This window comes from Helianthus annuus, chromosome 1, assembly GCF_002127325.2.
Source record: "Helianthus annuus cultivar XRQ/B chromosome 1, HanXRQr2.0-SUNRISE, whole genome shotgun sequence".
Classification (NCBI taxonomy): Eukaryota; Viridiplantae; Streptophyta; class Magnoliopsida; order Asterales; family Asteraceae; genus Helianthus; species Helianthus annuus.
Window position 1 is genome coordinate 50973041 of NC_035433.2, and position 23517 is coordinate 50996557.

At 39.0% G+C, this 23517-nt stretch overlaps 2 protein-coding genes across 10 annotated transcripts; one reads left to right on the plus strand and one right to left on the minus strand.

Annotated features, from left to right (window-relative positions):
* The first annotated feature begins 12572 nt into the window (after positions 1-12572).
* Positions 12573-15749, plus strand: LOC110866480. Of its 7 annotated transcripts, none has more exons than XR_002551395.2 (7): positions 12573-12765; positions 12850-12940; positions 13060-13106; positions 13761-13979; positions 14876-14955; positions 15112-15246; positions 15348-15749. XR_002551395.2 is itself a non-coding variant. In XM_035977952.1 (3 exons), the coding sequence occupies exons 1-3, from the start codon at positions 13850-13852 to the stop codon at positions 15488-15490; spliced, it is 342 nt and encodes a 113-aa protein (XP_035833845.1). In that variant the 5' UTR covers positions 13471-13849; the 3' UTR covers positions 15491-15749. The 7 variants fall into 7 exon arrangements, 1 of the variants encoding a protein (XP_035833845.1); XR_002551397.2 differs by having other exon boundaries at positions 12574-12765; positions 14876-15020; positions 15359-15749; XR_002551396.2 differs by having other exon boundaries at positions 12574-12765; positions 13070-13106; positions 14876-15020.
* A 2158-nt stretch (positions 15750-17907) lies between these two features.
* On the minus strand, positions 17908-20046 carry LOC110936290. Of its 3 annotated transcripts, none has more exons than XM_022178655.2 (3): positions 19850-20046; positions 18489-18637; positions 17908-18410 (listed from the first exon to the last, which is right to left on the minus strand). In XM_022178655.2, the coding sequence occupies exons 2-3, from the start codon at positions 18626-18628 to the stop codon at positions 18083-18085; spliced, it is 468 nt and encodes a 155-aa protein (XP_022034347.1). In that variant the 5' UTR covers positions 18629-18637; positions 19850-20046; the 3' UTR covers positions 17908-18082. The 3 variants fall into 3 exon arrangements, with proteins under 3 accessions (XP_022034347.1, XP_022034340.1, XP_022034330.1); XM_022178648.2 differs by having other exon boundaries at positions 19591-20046; XM_022178638.2 differs by having other exon boundaries at positions 19358-20046.
* Positions 20047-23517: the final 3471 nt, after the last annotated feature.

The window sequence follows — 23517 nt, forward strand, 5'->3', positions numbered from 1 at the left end:
GCGAAAGTACAGCAGGCGCATTAATTGTAATTGCGAATTACAATTAATGAAGAGAGAGAAAGAGTGTGTCAGACAGGCACGGGGCCGTGCCCAGCCTTCTGTTCAGCCTATAAATAGGAGTGCTTGGTTTCATTGCAACTCATCCCTTGGCACACCACCTCTCTCACACTTCATCCACCACCCACCACCACCATAACACCATCATCCACCACCATCATCCATTGTCCATCATAGAGTGTGTGAGTCGTCTCGGGATCCAAGATTGATCGTAAGAGTTCTTGACAATCAAGGCCATGTTTGCCTAAGTCTCTTACATCACTTGGTGAAGACAAGTATTTAGTATAATACTTTTTATTTTCAATCTTTTGCACTTTTTATTTGGTTTTGTATTAATGACTTTAATAACTAGTTGCTTATGTTGAAGGTGATTCTTCCTTATCGTTTGTCCGTGGTGTCTTGGCATTATTTTACTGTCTATATAAAATAAAAGATTTTCACCATTCATATCTCCACGGTCTATATGGAGGTATGTTGGCTACCTGGTCGGGGGTTAAGGGAACGGTTTGGTAAGGGTCTTGCCCTTGTTCAGCGTTTAGAGGTCCTGCAAGGGACCTGGGTCAAATTTAGTAGGATCTCCTTCAATGCCCATAGGTATTGGATGGCGGGGATCCAAACTCTTTGACCCCCTCATAAGTTAACTACTATTAATACTTTAACCAGACTATTTAGGACTGTATCCCTGCTGACTCAGACTACTTAGTCGAGGGTAACGTCACCTCCAAAAGAGGGGCCTACCATAATTTGCATTAATAACTTAATTCATTATCTTTCAATAATCTGACCCTTTAGGATTGTATCCTTGCTGACTCAAACTACTGGGTTGAGGGTAACGTCGCCTTCAAAAGAGGGGCCTACTACAATAACTAAGATAATCTCTTAAACAAGTGCAAAAGTGCGAAAATAATCAAAGGTTATACTAATACACGAGTCGGATCCAAGTGATTCATCTTGTCTATCTGTTTTTATTTTTATTTTATTTTCAGCATTTAGTTAGTTTTTATTTTCTTAGTTTAAAAATCTTTTCTAACATTTTGATTTGGTTAGACGTTGAGGATAAACCGGTACTAAAAGCTCTTGTGTCCTTGGATGACCTCGGTATCTTACCAACACTATACTACGTCCACGATGGGTGCACTTGCCCATATGTGTGTTTAGTGTTAGTAAATATCGTGTTTTATAAATTTAAAACTTGGCTAAAAGTGTAAAAAGGGGTTAAATATACATCTAAAATATATACACACTAACACGCATCAGTCATCAGCTCTTACCTTTCTTGCAAAGAAAGTGTGAGTTCCAGATCTGAAACAATCTCTTGTGTGGATTTCTCAAGAACACAGATCTGGATGTATTTGCATTTAACCCAAAAAGGTAAATCTGGTCTATTGAACTTCGATAGAACAGATCTATGAAATGTTGTCAATAACCCTCTTTTAGAGCTCCATTGGAACAGATCTCAAAGTCTGAACCAGCCAAGCATACACGAAGAACACAGATCTAGAAAGAGAGAGAGAAAAAATGAAGTGTGACCTTTTTTTTGGATATAGATTTTGATTCGGTGGGTGTGACACTCGAGGTTTTTCCATACGAACACCTTGTAATATTTTGTGTATATAAATATTATTAAATGGAAACGTGATCTTTATTTGCTTAATGTGTGATGTATGTATGTATGTATTATATGTATATATGAGAGCCGAAACCACGACCCGAGACCATGACTCGCAACCGGGCGGTTGCGAGTGGGCCACTCGGTCTCGAGTGGGCCGTTGAGCCGAAACCGGTTTGGGCCGAAACCCTTGGCTTATGTTGGACCCCCTAGTATATATATCCAACCTTTCCCTCATTTCTTTCATTTGGCACAACACACCAACACACACTCCTCCTATTTTCTCTCAACAAGAAAACCCCAAAACAACATCCAAACTCTTCCAAATTCTCGGTTCAAGCAAGGACCTCGGACAAGGACTCGGTCAAGCTCGGATCGCTCGGACACTTCATCTTCTCTCATTTTCTTCCTTTCTTTCGGCTCATCCTCCTTCTTCACAACCGGTTAGTGTTGTTACCATGTGCATAAGATTTATGTATATTGTATGAACTAGAAGATGGTTAGTTAAAATTGTTGCACATGATTTTTGATGATTTGTGAAGTTGGATTATGTGTGTTAAACCTTGTGTATGAAAAATTGCTAAACATGCTTAAAATAACTAGAAATGGTAGATTAAGAATGGTTATGGCTAACCATACTATGCTTCTTTATTTCTTGCAAAAATGATGATGCTAAACATAAGATTTCGGCTATATATTATATGTTCTTTGTTCTTGCCATGTTAATCTTGTCATAAAAATGTGATTTTTGGTTCATAAAAGGGTATGATTTGTTATGATGAAAACCCTAGAAAAATATGAATATAGGATGAACTTGTTGAATATGGTTTGAAGGTTTTAAAAATGGCAAAGTTTGATCTATCTTTACTAGCATTCAGATTAGGCAAAGTGTTAGTGAAATATTATTGGTTGTTTCCTAAAATGGGCCTGAATTCTTGGTACTATTTGGACTGTCATATCTGCATCATCACGTGTATATGAAAGTGACAGATTACGACTCGCAACGACAGCATTCCGACTCGAAACCGCACCGTTGCGACTCGCAACCAAAGCATGACAAGTCGAAACCACGTGATTGCGACTCGAAACTACGTCGGTTGCGACTCGCAACCACAGCATGATGACTCGAGACCACGGTTACGACTCGCAACCAAAGCATGACAAGCCGAAACCACCTGGTTGCGACTCGAGACCAGCTGGTTGCGAGTGGGCTGTCCATTTTGGTTATTGGGCCATTCTGTGTTAACTTGGGCTATCTGTTAAATGAACTATGTGTTGCTGTGTTCTGTTTGACTGTGTTACTGTTAGGGCCGGCCCAATAACCCCATGACTATTTACTGTATGCAAGTACGTGCCTATATGTGTTTTACGTGAATACCTGTACACCGAACCTGACCTATACCGGTAACCATGTTAGGACGTGGTGACCAACGTGATTGACAAGTAACCTAAACCTACCGAGCAACCCAAGGTGAGTTCACAACTTAAAAGCATGCGTCCCGGTGGTATGGGACACGAGACTAACAACCCTATCCCCTGGTAAAAGGGGATACCATTTACATACCTTCCCTAGTTATTGGGAACAAAACTTACTTTTCCTTCCCGGGTATTGGGGAAACCTTTTGGTTAATTACTGTTTATACGGATTGCAACTAACGGCACTAAACGAAACTCTATCACTTAAGTCCCTACTACAAATACCGATTAGTCGCCGGGTTAGGCGAGCGGGTTATTAGTTGATAGCGCTATTTAGGTGTTTACCAGCCTCACACCGTGCCCTGGTTTGGGACGGTCGTGAACTAATGTACTCAGAAATCCGTCAATGATGATAGAACATTGACATCGGGGCATCCTGCGGATACGCAACGGTTACCTAGTGTTCGGTATTGGAAAAACAGTTTAGTCGCTAACTTTTGGGGTAGCTCCCCAGGGCATGTATAAACGGATAAATTAACCGGTGAAACAAAGTTTTTGGTAATTAAAACTGGACAACTAGTGAACTCACTCAGCATTATTGTTGACCCCTTACTGCATGCTTTGCAGGTAACCAGTGACGAAGGAGCTTGCAGCTTGGGAACGTGTAGTGTCTGTCTACCCTTGTGTTGGGTGTTACCTTATTTTGAAACATGAACTTTGTTTTAAACTACCTTACTTATGCTTCCGCTATTTATTACTGTTTTGAACTTAAAACTTTAAACTCTGAACTTAATATTTGCTAAGCTTATGATTAGTAAGTATTACTTTTGTTATCAACTTAAGTATTCAGTATAATTGGTGGCTGGATCCTGGTCAGTCACGCCCCCGAAGCGGGTGTTATCCGCAGGTGGATTTTGGGGGTGTGACAGATTGGTATCAGAGCCATTGGTTATAGTGAACTTGGTTTTAAAAAGGGAAAAATCTTTTTGGAGAAAACCAGACTATAACCCGTGACTCGCAACGACACTACACTCCAAGTGCAAGGCTCGACACATTTGACCTCATAGCTCGGACCAGTGTTTACTTGTTTGCTTTATGTTTCCGGTTATGATATACGTACTAGTGTGCCTAAATTAGATAGATACATCTCTCTCTTCTATCTCATTCTCGCTACACTACGGCATCACACTCATACTGTGTTTTCTGGTTATGAAGACAATGAGTGGACGCGGAAGAGGAAACATTAACATGACGCAGGCTCAGTTCACTAACCTGCTCAACACAGTGGCTGCGGCTTTTGCAGCTCACCCTATAGGTCAGCATGCACCTGCGCAACCACCCGTGTGTACTTTCAAAACTTTCATGGATTGCAAGCCTCTCCCTTTCAACGGCACGGAGGGTGCCATAGGTCTTCTGCATTGGATTGAGAAAATTGAAGCTGTTTTTGCTGTTTGCGAGTGTCCCCCTGCGAACTGGGTGAAGTTTGCTACTGCTACGCTCGAAGGAAGCGCGCTTTCATGGTGGAAGGCGCAGATTCAGATGTTTGGGTTGGAAACTGCAAATGCTACCGCATGGGAGGATTTCAAGGATATGATTAAGGATGAATACTGTCACCGGGATGACATCCACAAGCTTGAGAACGAGTACTATGAGCTCAAGATGGTTGGGTCGGAAATTGAAACCTACACCAAGCTGTCTAACGACTATGCTGCTCTTTGCCCAAACATGTCACGACCAATGTACCGAAGGATCGAACTGTACATCAAAGGTTTAGCTCCAGAAATTCGAAGCCATGTCACTTCAGCCAACCACACTACCATTCAGCCGATCGTTCGACTTGCTCACAAACTTACTGATCAGGCCGTGGAAGAGGGCAGATTGCCCAAAAGGATCAGTGCTACTGTCGGAACTTCGAGTGACAGCAAGCGTAAGTGGGAAGGAAGTCAAAGCAAGGATGCTAACCCCACTCAGGCCCCAGCACAGCAAAGGAAAACGGATAACAACAAGGGCACTCAGCAACAGGGTGGCTACCGGGGAAGCTACCCTAAGTGCAACAAGTGTAACAGACACCACAATGGGGTATGTAACAAGGGCCAGTGTCAGCGATGCCACAAGATGGGGCACGACGCCAAGGATTGTCGAAGTCAGTTCCCAGCTAGACAGAATCAGCAACAACCCCAACAGCAACAGCAGCAGGGAAACAACCGGGCATGTTTTAAGTGTGGAGCTGAGGGGCACTTTAAGAAGGATTGTCCTGAACTGAATCAGAACCGCAACAATAATCAGGGAGCTGGGAACAACAATCAGAACAACAATGCTGGGAATGGTGCTAGAGGAAGAGCTTTCGTGATTGGAGCTGGTGAAGCAAGGAATGACCCCAATGTCGTGACGGGTAAGTTCCTACTCGATGATCGTTATGTTTCTGTGTTATTTGATTCCGGTGCCGATGCTAGTTATGTATCCCTACGTATTAGTAAGAAGCTTAAGCGTCCGCTTTCGTTACTAAGTTCTCCTCATATCGTCGAGTTAGCCAATGGTAGAAACATCGAGGCCTCACACGTTGTCAAGGGTTGCAAACTAGAGTTGTCTGGTCAGACATTCAGCATCGACCTTTTCCCTGTTACTCTCGGAAGCTTCGACGTCGTTATTGGTATGGATTGGTTATCCAAGCAACGCGCTGAGATCCTCTGTCAAGAGAAAGCAGTTCGTATTCCTCGCCGTTTTGGCAGACCCCTCATTATACAAGGTGGCAAAAGTGGAGAAATCTCCGGCGTTATTTCTTTCTTGAAAGCCCAGAAGTGTTTACGAAAAGGGCACACCGCTATCTTAGCACTTGTTACCAACACGCAGGAAAAGGAAAAGAGGATTGAAGACTTTCCAGTAGTGCGTGACTACCCCGAGGTATTTCCTGAGGAACTACCTGGACTCCCTCCCCATCGTCAGGTCGAATTCCAGATCGAGCTAGCTCCCGGAGCAGCGCCTATAGCTCGTGCACCTTATCGACTAGCCCCCGCAGAATTGAAGGAACTCTCGACACAACTACAAGAACTTTTGGATAAAGGATTTATCCGTCCTAGTTCATCACCCTGGGGAGCACCGGTACTCTTTGTTAAGAAGAAGGATGGCACGTTCCGAATGTGTATAGACTATCGTGAGTTGAACAAGGTTACCATCAAGAATCGTTACCCTCTCCCGCGAATCGACGATTTGTTTGATCAACTGCAAGGATCGAGCTACTATTCTAAGATTGATCTGCGATCAGGCTACCATCAGTTAAGGGTCCGTAATGAAGATATTTCCAAGACTGCATTCAGAACTCGTTATGGTCATTATGAATTCCTCGTTATGCCCTTTGGAATGACCAACGCCCCTGCAGTGTTCATGGATCTTATGAACCGAGTATGCAAACCCTACCTCGACAAGTTCGTGATCGTGTTTATAGACGACATCTTGATCTACTCGAAAAGTCAGGAAGAGCATGAACAGCACCTACGCCTTATCCTCGAACTCCTTCGCAATGAGCAACTGTACGCCAAGTTCTCGAAATGCGACTTCTGGCTTCGAGAAGTCCATTTCCTTGGGCACGTGGTTAACAAGGATGGAATCCACGTCGACCCAGCTAAGATCGACTCTATAAAGAATTGGCCTACCCCTAAGACTCCGACTGAAGTTCGCCAATTCTTGGGATTGGCAGGTTACTACCGCAGATTCATTCAGGGATTCTCAAAGATTGCACAACCCCTCACTACACTCACTCAGAAAGGCGTCACCTACAAGTGGAATGAAGCACAGGAATCTGCTTTTCAGAGGCTTAAGGATAACCTCTGCAGTGCTCCTATTCTCTCGTTACCTGAAGGCACTGACGACTTTGTAGTCTACTGCGATGCGTCTATTCATGGGCTCGGTTGCGTGTTGATGCAACGCGAGAAAGTTATTGCTTACGCCTCTCGACAACTTAAGACGCACGAAAGGAATTACACTACACACGACTTAGAACTGGGAGCAGTGATATTTGCGCTTAAGATATGGAGACATTACCTGTACGGTACCAAGTGCACCATTTACACCGATCACAGGAGTCTCGAGCATATCTTCAAGCAGAAGGAATTAAACATGCGACAACGTCGATGGGTTGAACTTCTGAATGACTACGAGTGCGCCATCAAGTACCATCCGGGCAAGGCCAATGTTGTGGCAGACGCCCTCAGCCGGAAAGACACTATACCACGGCGCGTGCGAGCATTACAACTTACTATCCAGTCTAGTCTCCCTACCCAGATCCGAAATGCTCAGATTGAAGCTCTGAAACCGGAAAACATCAGGGCTGAGTCCCTGCGAGGATCGAGACAGCAACTAGAACAGAAAGAGGACGGCGCCTACTATGTGGCAGGGCGCATTTGGGTCCCACTTTACGGAGATCTACGAGAACTTGTGATGGACGAAGCCCATAAGTCCCGTTATTCGGTACATCCTGGTGCAGATAAGATGTACCACGACTTAAGGACCACTTACTGGTGGCCTGGCATGAAAGCCCACATAGCAGCCTATGTTGGCAAATGTTTGACCTGCGCAAGAGTCAAAATCGAGTATCAGAAACCAGCAGGCCTACTACAACAACCGGAAATCCCGAAATGGAAATGGGAGCAAATTTCCATGGATTTTGTTACAGGGTTACCTAGATCTCAACGCGGGAATGATACCATTTGGGTGATAGTAGATCGATTGACTAAGTCTGCACACTTTCTGGCCATTAAGGAAACGGACAAGTTTTCTACCTTGGCAGAAATCTATTTAAAGGAAGTAGTCTCCAGGCACGGGGTGCCAACCTCTATTATTTCCGACCGAGACGCTCGTTTTACTTCCGAGTTGTGGCAAGCTATGCACAAATCCTTTGGCTCACGTTTGGACATGAGCACCGCTTATCACCCGCAAACGGATGGGCAGTCCGAACGCACCATCCAAACCCTGGAAGACATGCTTAGAGCATGTGTGATCGATTTTGGCAAGAACTGGGAGAAGCATCTACCGTTGGTGGAATTCTCCTACAACAACAGCTACCACACTAGTATTCAGGCAGCACCTTTTGAGGCATTGTACGGTCGTAAATGCCGATCACCTCTCTGCTGGGCGGAAGTCGGTGATAGTCAACTCACAGGCCCAGAACTGGTAGTAGATACAACGGAAAAGATTTCCCAGATCAGGCAACGCATGGCGGCAGCTCGTGACCGTCAGAAAGGCTACGCTGACAAGCGTAAGAGACCATTAGAATTCCAGGTCGGGGACCGGGTTCTACTTAAAGTCTCACCCTGGAAGGGTGTGGTTCGTTTTGGTAAACGGGGCAAGCTGAATCCACGGTATGTTGGACCATTCGAAATTACCGAGAAGATCGGTAAGGTTGCTTATAGATTAAACCTGCCTGCAGAGCTGAGTGCAGTGCACAACGTTTTTCACATATCTAACCTGAAGAAGTGTTTGTCGGATGAAACACTTGTGATTCCTTTTAAGGAACTGACGATTGATGAACAGCTACACTTTACTGAGGAACCGATTGAGATCACGGATCGAGAAATCAAAACCCTCAAACGTAGCCAGATACCCCTTGTGCGAGTTCGTTGGAACTCACGACGCGGCCCAGAGTTTACCTGGGAGCGGGAGGACCAGATGAAGTCTAAGTATCCCCAGTTATTCCCAAACGAAAACCCCAGCACTGAAGCTACAACCGAATTTCGGGACGAAATTCCAAACTAACGGGGGGATGATGTGACACCCCGTTGAAACACGCTAGCTTGGCAGTGGCTGCTTCAACTTTCGGGACGAAAGTTCTTAAAACTTGGGGATAATGTGACACTCGAGGTTTTTCCATACGAACACCTTGTAATATTTTGTGTATATAAATATTATTAAATGGAAACGTGATCTTTATTTGCTTAATGTGTGATGTATGTATGTATGTATTATATGTATATATGAGAGCCGAAACCACGACCCGAGACCATGACTCGCAACCGGGCGGTTGCGAGTGGGCCACTCGGTCTCGAGTGGGCCGTTGAGCCGAAACCGGTTTGGGCCGAAACCCTTGGCTTATGTTGGACCCCCTAGTATATATATCCAACCTTTCCCTCATTTCTTTCATTTGGCACAACACACCAACACACACTCCTCCTATTTTCTCTCAACAAGAAAACCCCAAAACAACATCCAAACTCTTCCAAATTCTCGGTTCAAGCAAGGACCTCGGACAAGGACTCGGTCAAGCTCGGATCGCTCGGACACTTCATCTTCTCTCATTTTCTTCCTTTCTTTCGGCTCATCCTCCTTCTTCACAACCGGTTAGTGTTGTTACCATGTGCATAAGATTTATGTATATTGTATGAACTAGAAGATGGTTAGTTAAAATTGTTGCACATGATTTTTGATGATTTGTGAAGTTGGATTATGTGTGTTAAACCTTGTGTATGAAAAATTGCTAAACATGCTTAAAATAACTAGAAATGGTAGATTAAGAATGGTTATGGCTAACCATACTATGCTTCTTTATTTCTTGCAAAAATGATGATGCTAAACATAAGATTTCGGCTATATATTATATGTTCTTTGTTCTTGCCATGTTAATCTTGTCATAAAAATGTGATTTTTGGTTCATAAAAGGGTATGATTTGTTATGATGAAAACCCTAGAAAAATATGAATATAGGATGAACTTGTTGAATATGGTTTGAAGGTTTTAAAAATGGCAAAGTTTGATCTATCTTTACTAGCATTCAGATTAGGCAAAGTGTTAGTGAAATATTATTGGTTGTTTCCTAAAATGGGCCTGAATTCTTGGTACTATTTGGACTGTCATATCTGCATCATCACGTGTATATGAAAGTGACAGATTACGACTCGCAACGACAGCATTCCGACTCGAAACCGCACCGTTGCGACTCGCAACCAAAGCATGACAAGTCGAAACCACGTGATTGCGACTCGAAACTACGTCGGTTGCGACTCGCAACCACAGCATGATGACTCGAGACCACGGTTACGACTCGCAACCAAAGCATGACAAGCCGAAACCACCTGGTTGCGACTCGAGACCAGCTGGTTGCGAGTGGGCTGTCCATTTTGGTTATTGGGCCATTCTGTGTTAACTTGGGCTATCTGTTAAATGAACTATGTGTTGCTGTGTTCTGTTTGACTGTGTTACTGTTAGGGCCGGCCCAATAACCCCATGACTATTTACTGTATGCAAGTACGTGCCTATATGTGTTTTACGTGAATACCTGTACACCGAACCTGACCTATACCGGTAACCATGTTAGGACGTGGTGACCAACGTGATTGACAAGTAACCTAAACCTACCGAGCAACCCAAGGTGAGTTCACAACTTAAAAGCATGCGTCCCGGTGGTATGGGACACGAGACTAACAACCCTATCCCCTGGTAAAAGGGGATACCATTTACATACCTTCCCTAGTTATTGGGAACAAAACTTACTTTTCCTTCCCGGGTATTGGGGAAACCTTTTGGTTAATTACTGTTTATACGGATTGCAACTAACGGCACTAAACGAAACTCTATCACTTAAGTCCCTACTACAAATACCGATTAGTCGCCGGGTTAGGCGAGCGGGTTATTAGTTGATAGCGCTATTTAGGTGTTTACCAGCCTCACACCGTGCCCTGGTTTGGGACGGTCGTGAACTAATGTACTCAGAAATCCGTCAATGATGATAGAACATTGACATCGGGGCATCCTGCGGATACGCAACGGTTACCTAGTGTTCGGTATTGGAAAAACAGTTTAGTCGCTAACTTTTGGGGTAGCTCCCCAGGGCATGTATAAACGGATAAATTAACCGGTGAAACAAAGTTTTTGGTAATTAAAACTGGACAACTAGTGAACTCACTCAGCATTATTGTTGACCCCTTACTGCATGCTTTGCAGGTAACCAGTGACGAAGGAGCTTGCAGCTTGGGAACGTGTAGTGTCTGTCTACCCTTGTGTTGGGTGTTACCTTATTTTGAAACATGAACTTTGTTTTAAACTACCTTACTTATGCTTCCGCTATTTATTACTGTTTTGAACTTAAAACTTTAAACTCTGAACTTAATATTTGCTAAGCTTATGATTAGTAAGTATTACTTTTGTTATCAACTTAAGTATTCAGTATAATTGGTGGCTGGATCCTGGTCAGTCACGCCCCCGAAGCGGGTGTTATCCGCAGGTGGATTTTGGGGGTGTGACAGTGGGCGCCAATGAAGAAACACGGAATCACCGCCGGGATGATTGGATCGCTTTCTCTTTGAGGGTGAAGAATCACACCTTGTTCTTCCTCTTGAACCTAGATCTGCAATGGAGAAGACAAGAAAGTGGAGCAAAGAATCCCCTGTTTCCAAGAACAAAAGTGTGGCGGCTCCATATCCTCCACCCTAATAATGAGGTGAACACCACTTTATATAGGGGATATGGGCCTCCCCTAACCTCAATGGGCCAGGCCCAGTTAGGGGTTATCTCTACAAGCCCACAACCTAGTGTAGTGTAAACTACAAAGCGCTAGGCTTCGCGGGTTAGTACGCAATAATAATAATAAATATTATAATAAAAGCAATAAGTAACGGGAGTATCCGACCGCTAGGGTCGGGTCTAGTACCATACCCCATCATTCACATTCATATCCAGTCCCATAATAATAAAACTGATATTCTTTCCCCATAATGTTCTTCACAATATTCTTAATTGTTATCCATGGATCATCATTGCTAACGATAGACCAGTCCTACAATTTGTTTTTTTTAAGTATGACACCTTATGAAACAACAATAATATATATATATATATATATATATATATGTATATATATATATATATAGGGTAAGGATAGTGTAAAAAGTGCTCAAAGTGTGAGAAGTGTATTATAACATTATATATATAATACTATATAACACCATATAAACACCGTATAAAAATATGTAACACCATATAATACCATATAACACTATGTAACACTATATATCATTATATAACAAATATAACACTGTACATCTATCATACACATGCTATCAGACAACCTATAGTGTTATATTTGTTATATAATGATATATACTGTTACATAGTGTTATATGGTATTATATGGTGTTACATATTGTTATACGGTGTTTATATGGTGTTATATAGTATTATATATAGTGTTATAATACACTTCTCACACTTTGAGCACTTTTTACAGGATCCTCTACCTATCTATACTATATTAATAAGCATATCCAAAGGACTTCTTAAGGTCATATAAATTCACTTAAAACACCTTTAAAACATGATGTACAAGTCTTTTAAGCATCATAAAACATCACTTTCCACTTATACCCTTACTTCACTCAAGCCTTTTAAGTACAATAAAACACTTCACACGGATCACAATCTCTACCGTTCATTTTGATACATGGATTATGATCTGGACCATTCATCATTTTGAAAACCTTGTGCATTGTGAAAGATAATCAGAGGGAGAGAGAAAACACAAATCAAAGAAGGATCTGTACTCACTGCACCTTTCCTTTTCGTTCTCTTTCTCTCAAAGGTTTAGATTTTAGATCTGGATCTTGATCTATTCACCATAAGCTATTGTTCCTGAGGATCTGGACACCTTCCCTAAGATGTTGAAGATGGATCCCTAGCCGTCGCATCTGGTGAAGACGATGGTGGTTATTTTTTTTTATCTATTTTAAAGATTTGTTGATTTGAACAGGTTTTCACCACAGATCTTCTTTGGGTTTTTTGTACAGGTTTTCCCTAAGATGGTTGAAGATGGAGTCCCAAGCCCTAACAATGTCACAATCGGAGCTCATTGATCATGCCGATATGGACTTTTTATTGGTATTAATCTTTATGGGTATTCTTTAAGGTGTTTTTATTTTGATTTATTAGGTGATTTCAACTATCTGTGATCTTATGCTTCAATTTCTCTTTTGTTGGTTTATCATTGTGTTCCACAGCCTCCTCAAGCTGCTGCAGTAGTCAGACATATGAGCGATATTCCTCGGTAAGTTATTTAATTTTGGAGTAGTCAGACATATGAGCGATATTCCTCGGATTTTTATGGGTTTAGGAGACTTCGTGCTTCAGATTTAGATTTTCATTATGTGCTTTAATTACAGTTCGATTTACATTGTGTTGGTTAAAATCTTCATCCACCATCACCTCTTAGATTTATGAATTTATTTCTCATATTTTGATTAGAGATTTGTAGGATGGTTTTTCTGTCAAGAAATTTCAATGTTCTTTTGGAGCATTCTGAGAGCGTATGTTTTTATCTTTACTTTAATTTAAGGTGAAACATATATTTGATACATTTAAATGCAAATAAAGACTTTCATACAAATAAGAATTAATCTCAAAGTGGTTGATGATTCTCGGGTATTTTGGGTATTTGACTAATCATCTTTGTGTAACATGCATGTCTTCTATTTTATGAATCAGTGATGGGCATTTGGATCATTCAAGATCTAAATATTTAAATGTTTTCATCTATATTACTTTATTTAACTTATATTTATATATGTTTTTTTATTGTTTTTCACATGATGATTGATGTGGATGCACAAGTTTACATGTATTTTCGAGGCAGCGGGAAAACTGCAGTGGTAACTTTCGAGTTGTTTTGGAAGAGTATTGAATGATGCATTTGTTATTTCAGGGTCACTGGATAGCGACGCTTGAACCTACGGATTATTTTACGACATAACAGGCTTGATATTTACATGTGAAGTCAGGCAAAATGATCAAATGTGTAAAGAAGAAAGTGCCACTCCTGAGACTAACCATGTCAACATAGAAGTTATCGGAGGCTTAACATCGTACACTGCTGGTTCTCCTGCTTCTAAGCTTGCTGTCATTTTGATTTCTGATATATATGGTACTTTCTTAACTATATATCCTCTACTTTTATATGATCTTGCAATATTTGTTAGAACATAATACCATTTAGAGTTACAAAAACCAATTCGAACCGGACGTAGAGAAAATTATAAATTTTTTAACTGATTAACTCGATTCGGGTTGATTTGAATAAACCTATGTGTTATATATATAAAATTTATACACGAATATAATTATGCACTTTGACCTTCCGAAGTGAGGCAAGAGATCTATGGTCCATTGGAGCAGATCTGGTAGAAGATGAATGGTAGTCAGGGCGGGGAGGGGTTGGTTTGGTTTGTTTTTTTGTTTTTATTTTTTAAGAGTGGGTCCCACAGTTTTAGTTTATTTATAATTTGATTCAGCTTTTAGTTTATAAAGTATTAAGGGTAAAAATGTTATTATACATGAGTTTGAATTGTCTCCTCCTCTTCTACTGTAAATTGAATATGTTACCCGTAAATTAAAGACGAGACTAAAAGTGTAATAAACGGAACTTAGGCACCATATTGGCAAATCCGAAATCTGACCATACTACATGTAATTAACTCTTTTTATTGTTTAACTAGGAAGTGAACCTGCGTGTTGCGGTGGGGGTTGTATAATTTATAATGCTTGGTTTCGAAGGCAAATCACGTAGAAACATTCGCTAGACCTGAACTCGGGCTGACTAAGTAAAGAGGGCACACTCTAACCATCCAGGCCGGGCACATTTCGATATTCATTCGAATGTAACTCTATATAAAGTTATTCGAAAAGCTGTTAAAGACAAAAGGAAAAAACAAACAAACAAATAGCCTATCACGTTTGATATGAAATATGACACAAAACGAGTCATGTGTAAGTAAATGAGTTGAAACTGGTAAATAATCACGATTATTTTGGTTTTTGCAGGACGTACAGTGGGACTAAAGAATTGGGTGAGGATAACTTTTGCCGCAGAACCATCTTCACTTGAAGAAGCACTTGAAAGAGTAAAGTCCTTTTCCTATAGGCATTCTTATAAACAAAATGGTTCAGTTGATCCATGATTGAAGAAGTAGGCACTTTACCCACATGTAAAAGTTACCTGATTAACAACTTAACAACTGAATATGTTATCGTTTTTTTTAATATTTGACAACCGGAAGACAACCATGCCGTCTTGAAGCCTTTCTGTCGTTACGCCAGGAGATTCAAATGATCCAATTGAAGAAAGGATTATAAGAATGTGGACATCACAGATACAGAACAACGATTGTTGCTATCTTTTTGTAGACTTGGCTGTAAGTTGTATAGGTTTGAAAGAAAAGAAACACTTTTGTTTTTTTTTTTAAATCAGTAATACAATCTACATACATACATTTAACGTTCACTAATGGAACAGGGTATGTGCAGATCCTTCAGCAACGTTCTGGTTTCATAGACATTGACAATATCAATCCAGATGCTTGGCCTGCACTCATAGCAGATTTATCAATAGGCGAAAATGGAATCGTAAGCCTTGCATTTGGTGAGTATAAGTTATGATCGGGTCCATTTGGTTGTGTTTTATCGCAAACGGTTGTGTTTTATCGCAAACGAGAGGTGGTAGAGATGACCAAGAACAAAAGCGGACACATGATCTTCTAAGCATATGAAAACAAGAGTGTTTGACCTGAAAGTTGTATGAATTGGGGGGTTAGTTTTAAGTTTCTTTTTTACTTTTTAATGTTGAAGTATCTAACTATTAAGGTTGTTTTGGTATGTAATATGTGCATGGTATGATTGGTTTTTTTGGGAGATTTAAGGTTATTGTAACTCTTCTCTTTATGTTTTTCTTTCTATGAAAGTATGGAAACATGTAAATGGCATGGTGGAACAACTCATGGTAAAATGGTATACATGGTGTTTTTCAATTTATTTAATTTGTTATTTTTAACAATTCATATTTATTTTACCTTTTCGAGAATTAATAGGCTTCCCCTGTCTCAAGCTCTTTAAATTGAGAGAATTAAAAAAAATGGTGATTTGGTAATAGTTTAATAGTGTCATGTTGGCTTTTGGTGTGCTTTGCATTGTTATATTTTTTAGGCTCCAAATTAATGGAGAGTAGAGCTTGATTTGTTACCAAAAACAATTTGTTTGAAAAAAACGGCCCGGTTGTGGAAAAAGGGCATTGTGGGGTGTTTTTTTTCGGAAAAACGCCCAAAAAAACCCCACTACGGGTGGTCTTATCAAAGTCTTCGCAACAAAGTTTTTATATCGTATACGGTTTCATAGGTATTTATTTATTCTATTGTTTTCCTTATACTTGTTGCTCTTGTTTGAGAACCTGATTTTCTCAAGCTCTAGCTACGAGGATTATTTTACCTATATTACTTATCTTGCAAATTTAACATGTGATAAAAGTTGTGCTAATAAAGTTAAAATTCATTTATTACTTGATCTCATTAATCTATATCTATATCTATACTATATTATAAAGCATATTGCAAGGACAACTTAAGGTAATTTGCCACTTTACTTAAAACACCTTTAAAGCATGATGTACAACTCTCTAAAGCACAATACCCTTTATACCTTTCCAACAATACCCTTTATACCCTTAATCTCTTGGGTGAGATTTCTGGCTTTCAAACAATACCATCAATTCTTCGGCGGTATTTTAAATTTCAAAGGCCCTGAACAATTTTAGAAAACGTCAAGCTTCCCCACTGCCGAAGGGCTCATTGTAACTAATGATACGATTCATCATTCAAAACCGTTTATGTACCTACATCTTTAAAACCCTTTATAACATAACTACAATCACACAATTTTCTTTGTTTTCTCATGAAGCCGGTAACCGGCCGTCGCACAATAACCACCAAACGCCATCGCGAAACCACCAATAGCCACAGACCGTTGATTCTTCACCAATAAAGAAGGCGGCAACCGACCCTCATGTTCTGCTACACTGCCACCATCATCGTTGCATGCCACATCGAAAACTACATCCCCGTACATAGCCCTAAACTCACCAACTTAAGAGATATGTTTCCCGCCGCATCGCGCGGGTAAACAACTAGTATATATATATATATATAGTGTATATACCTTCTCTAACCGTTTAGGCAAGATGCAACCAATAGTAGTGATACCTATATCCATTGACTTCTCCTTGATTGAACCAAATGCCTCATTCACTTGCTCTTCACCCATGTCGGGATTCATCAACTCCATCACCATTATCATATACACTTGTTTCCTAAAATTAAAATTAAGTCATATCTATGTGCAATCATTAATCACTTTAAGGATCTAACTGATACTAATACATACATGTCGTCATCGGTCAACTCATCATCAGTAGTATGAGTCTTCTTGTTAAGACGAGCCACATTTTGCCAATGCAAAGACCTAGGATCCTCAACGGAACTGGAGTTCCATTCAAAGACTTGAACAATCCCAATTTTACGAATACCAAAGATTCCATGTGTCACTATTTTAACTTGGCTGAAAAACTGGTTAATCCTATAAAAAAAACAATGTAATCAATAAAAAAAATAATAAAAATAAAAAATAAATAAATAAAACAAAAGTAGATGCATGTTACTTGTGAAATTGTTTTGTAAGATTGGGTTGCAGATTCATGTTGTTGACAGTAGTAGGTCTGCAAGAAATGAAATGAAACGTATCATGTATATTAGCGCATATGTAATATAGCATAGCATAGCAGATGGCATATATCATCGTTCCAACAATAATGTCACACATAATAATAATAATATAAGTAACATCTTCTATATCTAGCATCTAGGGCATATGATTACACACTCAAACACGAACACAAACTAATACTAATTACTAACAATAATTATTAGATTTATAGGTGAACAATTTTATTAGATTTATAGGTGAACAATTATTACAGCTAGCTCTATCTAGCGCATATTAACAGTTTTGAAGGAAACACAGTTGAAGGATTACACAATAACAAATCAGTTTGAATAGACAATTGAATAACAGGAAACAATCTCTCACAATACGAAAACAAACAATTCACACTCAAATCAAGTTCCAATACATCTCAAAAACACACGAAAACTCAAACACAACACTACAATAATCGGATCGGTTTGAAGAAGAAACGAATGAGATTTAGACATTATAATTGATATATACATCTAGCACTAATAGTTTCAATGAAGACAACTTCTTCTCCACTTCCTCAGCATCCTCCTCATCCACTTGCTCCAGTAACAACTTCTTCTCCACTTCCTCATCATCCTCCTTATCCACTTCCTCCACTTTTCTCTTCTTTTTATCCTCCTCCTCCTTATCCACTTTTCTCTTCTTTCCAACATCTTCTTTATCAGCATCCTCATCCTCCACTTGCTCCAGTAACAACTTCTTATTAGTTTCCGCAAATCTGACACCAATAACCATGTTTCTTTGTGTGCAGTAAAAGAAACCGTGAAATCTCCAACTGCAATGCAATATATTTATATAACTTTAAATATTCAAATATGTAAATACAAAATGGGCTTACAAAGTAAATACTTACTCGGTCACGTGAGGAACATATCCTTCACCTCTATCTTCACATTCATATCCAGTCCCATAATAATAAAACTGATATTCTTTCCCCATAATGTTCTTCACAATATTCTTAGTTGTTATCCATGGATCATCATTGCTAACCATAGACCAGTCCTATAATTTGGGTTTTTTTTAAGTATGACACCTTATGAAACAACAATATATATATATATATATATATATATATATATATATATATATATATATATACACACATATATATATATAGGGCCAGGATCATTTCAGAACCATAAATATTTACAGAACTCGCAGAACTCCTAATAAACAATCTTTTTATTTATATATTTTATGTTTAGGATAATTTTATCATTTATTATGTGTATTTTTACGATTACATACATGTTAAGAGTAATTTTATCATTTTTTATATGTAATTTTATAATTACACATATGTAAACTAGTATTTCTACATATATGTAATTAGTTATGACACATATATATAATTTTGGCAATTAAACGTATGTAAGTTACTTTTAACATCTATGTAATCAAAGAAATACATATAATAGATGATAAAAAGATCCTAAATACAAAAACTTATATATAAAATGATTGTTGATTAGGAGTTCTAAAAGTTCTGTAGATATTTAGAGTTCTGAAATGAACTCAACCCTATATATATATATATATATATATATATATATATATATATATATATATATATATATATATATATATATATATATAGATGGCCTATGCTCATTTGGTTGTTGGAGAAATCCGTTTTCCATAAATCTCTATGTGAGCCCCCATATGACAGATTTAGGAGCTTGAACCACTTATAGACGTCGCACAGGCAAATAAAACACTTACAAGCACAGATCTAGATGTTTTAGACCTTTGATTTTGCATTTGGAGCCTATATGAGCGCAAATCTGAATGTTGTTGACGGAATACGTGATGTATACTTAAAAACAAACTCAGATTTGGTCGTCTTTTCATCCGGTAAATCATGTATATTCCAGAAAAGAAATAAGAAACCGAGATAGATTGGGGGAAACAAAAATGAGATTTGGAGCCATTAATGACACGTCATCAGCTCTTACCTTTCTTGCAAAGAAAGTGTGAGTTCCAGATCTGAAACAATCTCTTGTGTGGATTTCTCAAGAACACAGATCTGGATGTATTTGCATTTAACCCAAAAAGGTAAATCTGGTCTATTGAACTTCGATAGAACAGATCTATGAAATGTTGTCAATAACCCTCTTTTAGAGCTCCATTGGAACAGATCTCAAAGTCTGAACCAGCTAAGCATACACGAAGAACACAGATCTAGAAAGAGAGAGAGAAAAAATGAAGTGTGACCTTTTTTTTGGATATAGATTTTGATTCGGTGGGCGCCAATGAAGAAACACGGAATCACCGCCGGGATAATTGGACCGCTTTCTCTTTAAGGGTGAAGAATCACACCTTGTTCTTCCTCTTGAACCTAGATCTGCAATGGAGAAGACAAGAAAGTGGAGCAAAGAATCCCCTGTTTCCAAGAACAAAAGTGTGGCGGCTCCATATCCTCCACCCTAATAATGAGGTGAACACCACTTTATATAGGGGATATGGGCCTCCCCTAACCTCAATGGGCCAGGCCCAGTTAGGGGTTATCTCTAAAGCCCACAACCTAGTGTAGTGTAAACTACAAAGCGCTAGGTTTCGCGGGTTAGTACGCAATAATAATAATAATAAATATTATAATAAAAGCAATAAGTAAGGGGAATATCCGACCGCTCGGGTCGGGTCTAGTACCATACCCCATCATTCAAGTTCTACAAATTTTAATAGGCTCAATTAATATTCTTTCAATTATTAATTGATGTTCCGTCTATATTTATTTAGCAAGCGATGATCGTTTCGGGAAACCGGCATCAATGACTAACATCGGCTTCCTAAGACTATAAATGACTCACTAGGTTAGAATCCTATGTTTTATAACTAACTTGAATTTCGTTATGTTTATGACTCAAAACCGAATCGAATCGCACTGTGCAACCCATATTAACATGTTTTGTATAAGCGAAATAGGATAATTTTAACATATTAACATGTTTAGTGTCAAAGAATTGAATTCTGATATGATGTAATACAAATCAAACATTTTATTCCAAATCAATCTAAGAAACTGGTTACAACTAGACAAAGAAGGTGAATAGAATTCGGTTCCTTAACCGATTACAAAGACAATACAAATTACTTAGGGCTCGAAAGTGATAATGAATGATGATGGAAACAAGAGAAGGAACTAACATATAAAAAATATTTATACATTTTTGTTCGTTTTAGTTACATTGGTTTTAACCTATTTTACAATCTAATTATCAAAATAGAGCAGCGTCAACATTACTACGATAGTTGCTAGTTTTATCAAGAATGTAGCCGGATTGGTACAACTTCACACATAAACTAGATGTAACACCCACCGCGTTGCGGCCAGGTTCACACACATATCATAGAAGCCAAAAAGCTTGTTCGGTGTTCGGTATTCTTTTGATTTGTTACGGCATCGGCACTTGCTGGAGCAACAGAAATAGAAAAACTTAAATATAAACATCGAGTCTAATCATTGTATAAATATGAATAGCTGAAGCCTGCATCCGAATCATAGTCTACCAAACAACTTCTTCATTCCATTTTTGCTTCTGCAAATAACTTATAGTTATTAGATCCAAATATAACTAACATTTGTTGCTTCATTTCAGTTGCAAAGGCACAAAATAATCAATAAGCATATTATAACTTAATATTATGCGAATAAGAACATTGGATATAGCATATGGATTTGCAATTCGGATTTAAACAGGGTGTGTCAAGTTTATGCATATATCTTACATCGTTACTTCCATAATTGATCGATTTTCTGCTCTTTGGTTAAAAAAATAAAAATAAACTAACGAAACAACAGCTTCTATGACTGCATACTTGGATTGCCACACCATCTTCAAGTCACTAAAGAGCGTCGCCGGAGAACACCACATCAAACACCGACATACATTAAATCGACCCACACTCATCCAAAGAAACAGAGCAATGGATGTCAAGTCTAACCTCGTTCGTCAAAATACATACCTGGTTTGGCTGGATCTGCTTCCAATGTCGCAGAGCCGCGGTTGTGTTTGCGGCGGAATCCTAGCTGCGCGGCCGTTGCATTTTGCCAGGGACATCGTCTTCAAGCCAGATCGGCTGTGGGATATGGTAACCGGCCGGAACCCTAGTTCCTGTTTTTGTCACCGCCTCTGGTCGACCTCATACACCAGCTTGACCATGGGAATAGAACCAGACTGTTGTTCATTTGACATTCCTTCTAACGATCTGCTAACCTCAGTAAAACTTGTAGCCATTTTCCCACTTTACAACTACCTAGCCACTTCTCCAACTTTCCCAAAATAATAACATGGTTTCCTCTGGGAAGGATCAACCAAAATGAACATATAATTAGGGTATTTGTTTACTCATTTTTGGCTGGATTTTAGTCGAAAAATCACCTGTAGAAGCAGCAAACAGGTCAAAACCACCAGCACCGGCTGCTGCCCCGGATGTTGCTTCAACGACGCGAAACTCAGCCCCAAATCCTCCAGATTGCTGCAATGGCTGATGTCGGAGACTCTCATCATCATTAATGTCCATTTGTACATCCAGCTTCTCTATTATCACATAGATCACATAAGATACTGCCACATAATGCTAAACATGACAACCCAGAAATCATTTAACTGAAAGTGTTACCTAATAAAAGATTAGCTTGTTCTGGCAGCAACGTTTCATCCGGCGATGCCTTAAGATATTGCTTCAGACCTTTTAAAACATCCATATCTGCATACACGGCTTCAGCAACAAGATTCATGAGCCGCCTCACTAAGTTTAAAGCTACTTGTTCTGTTTCTTTACTTCATGGATTCCTCGAGCCACCTTGTCTTCGTCTTCATCTTCATCCATGGAGTCAGGATTCTCACTTCTCTTTCTTTTTCTCTCTCTATATCCTGCATTAGAATCTTTAACACACAATCTTATATTTTTCTTTTTATCAAATAAAAAAGCACCCATGAACTTGGCGCGCATATCAAAAACATTCTAAGATACTTGTAATGCCCACTAACTACTTCTTCCTCTGAAAGCATTTCAGTTGTCCATGAACTCTTAACATACATTGCTTCCTTAAATTTTAAAAAGAACAATGTTATAAGATTCCAGTCAGACTTCAAATTCACAAATCACCAAAAAATGAAAACATAAAATATCGCTTCCATCTCCTTCATGTCAACCACCATATGAACCCTCCTAAAACATCACAGATACACCATCATATTCTAACACCAAGGCTTAGAGCCGCTTCTTGTCTTGTCATTGTTTGTTAGAAGCCCCTTTCCTAGAATTTGTGTGAATGTGTGATCTAGGTCTGGGGTCTACTCTTGAAAGAATGCTAGGCCTGAATTGCATATCTACCAGCCATGATGAAACAAACAGAAGCATGAAATGAAATATAACTACTTTTAGGTAAAAGATTACACATGTAACTAACTAATTGTAATAAAAATGTCAAATGATGAGTTATAAAAAAAAGTATATAAAGTTAAATGGTTGAAAAAATGTGTACAAAGTTGATGATTTTAATAAAAAATGTACAAAAAGAAGTATAATCAGTTTTGTATAGATCTTAATTTTACCGTTTGGTTTTGATATTTCGTTATTAAATTATATGATTTTTGAAACGAAAATCAACATATCTCTACATGAACCTTGAAAATTTTCAAATTTTCTATATGTTTTTACTGAAAAATTGTTGTCCTTTTCTTTGTGTTTGTGTGGCTGGGTAGTGAGGAACCATTAAGTAATCAAGAAGGGTGGCTTCTAACAACCCCAAAACACTAAACTGAGAAAAAAAAAACACACACACAAACAAACATAATTACTCGCTTGATCTGCCAACCAAGTTCGTTCACCCTTCTTTCTTGAATTAATATCTTGCTGAAATTAAGATCTTTTGA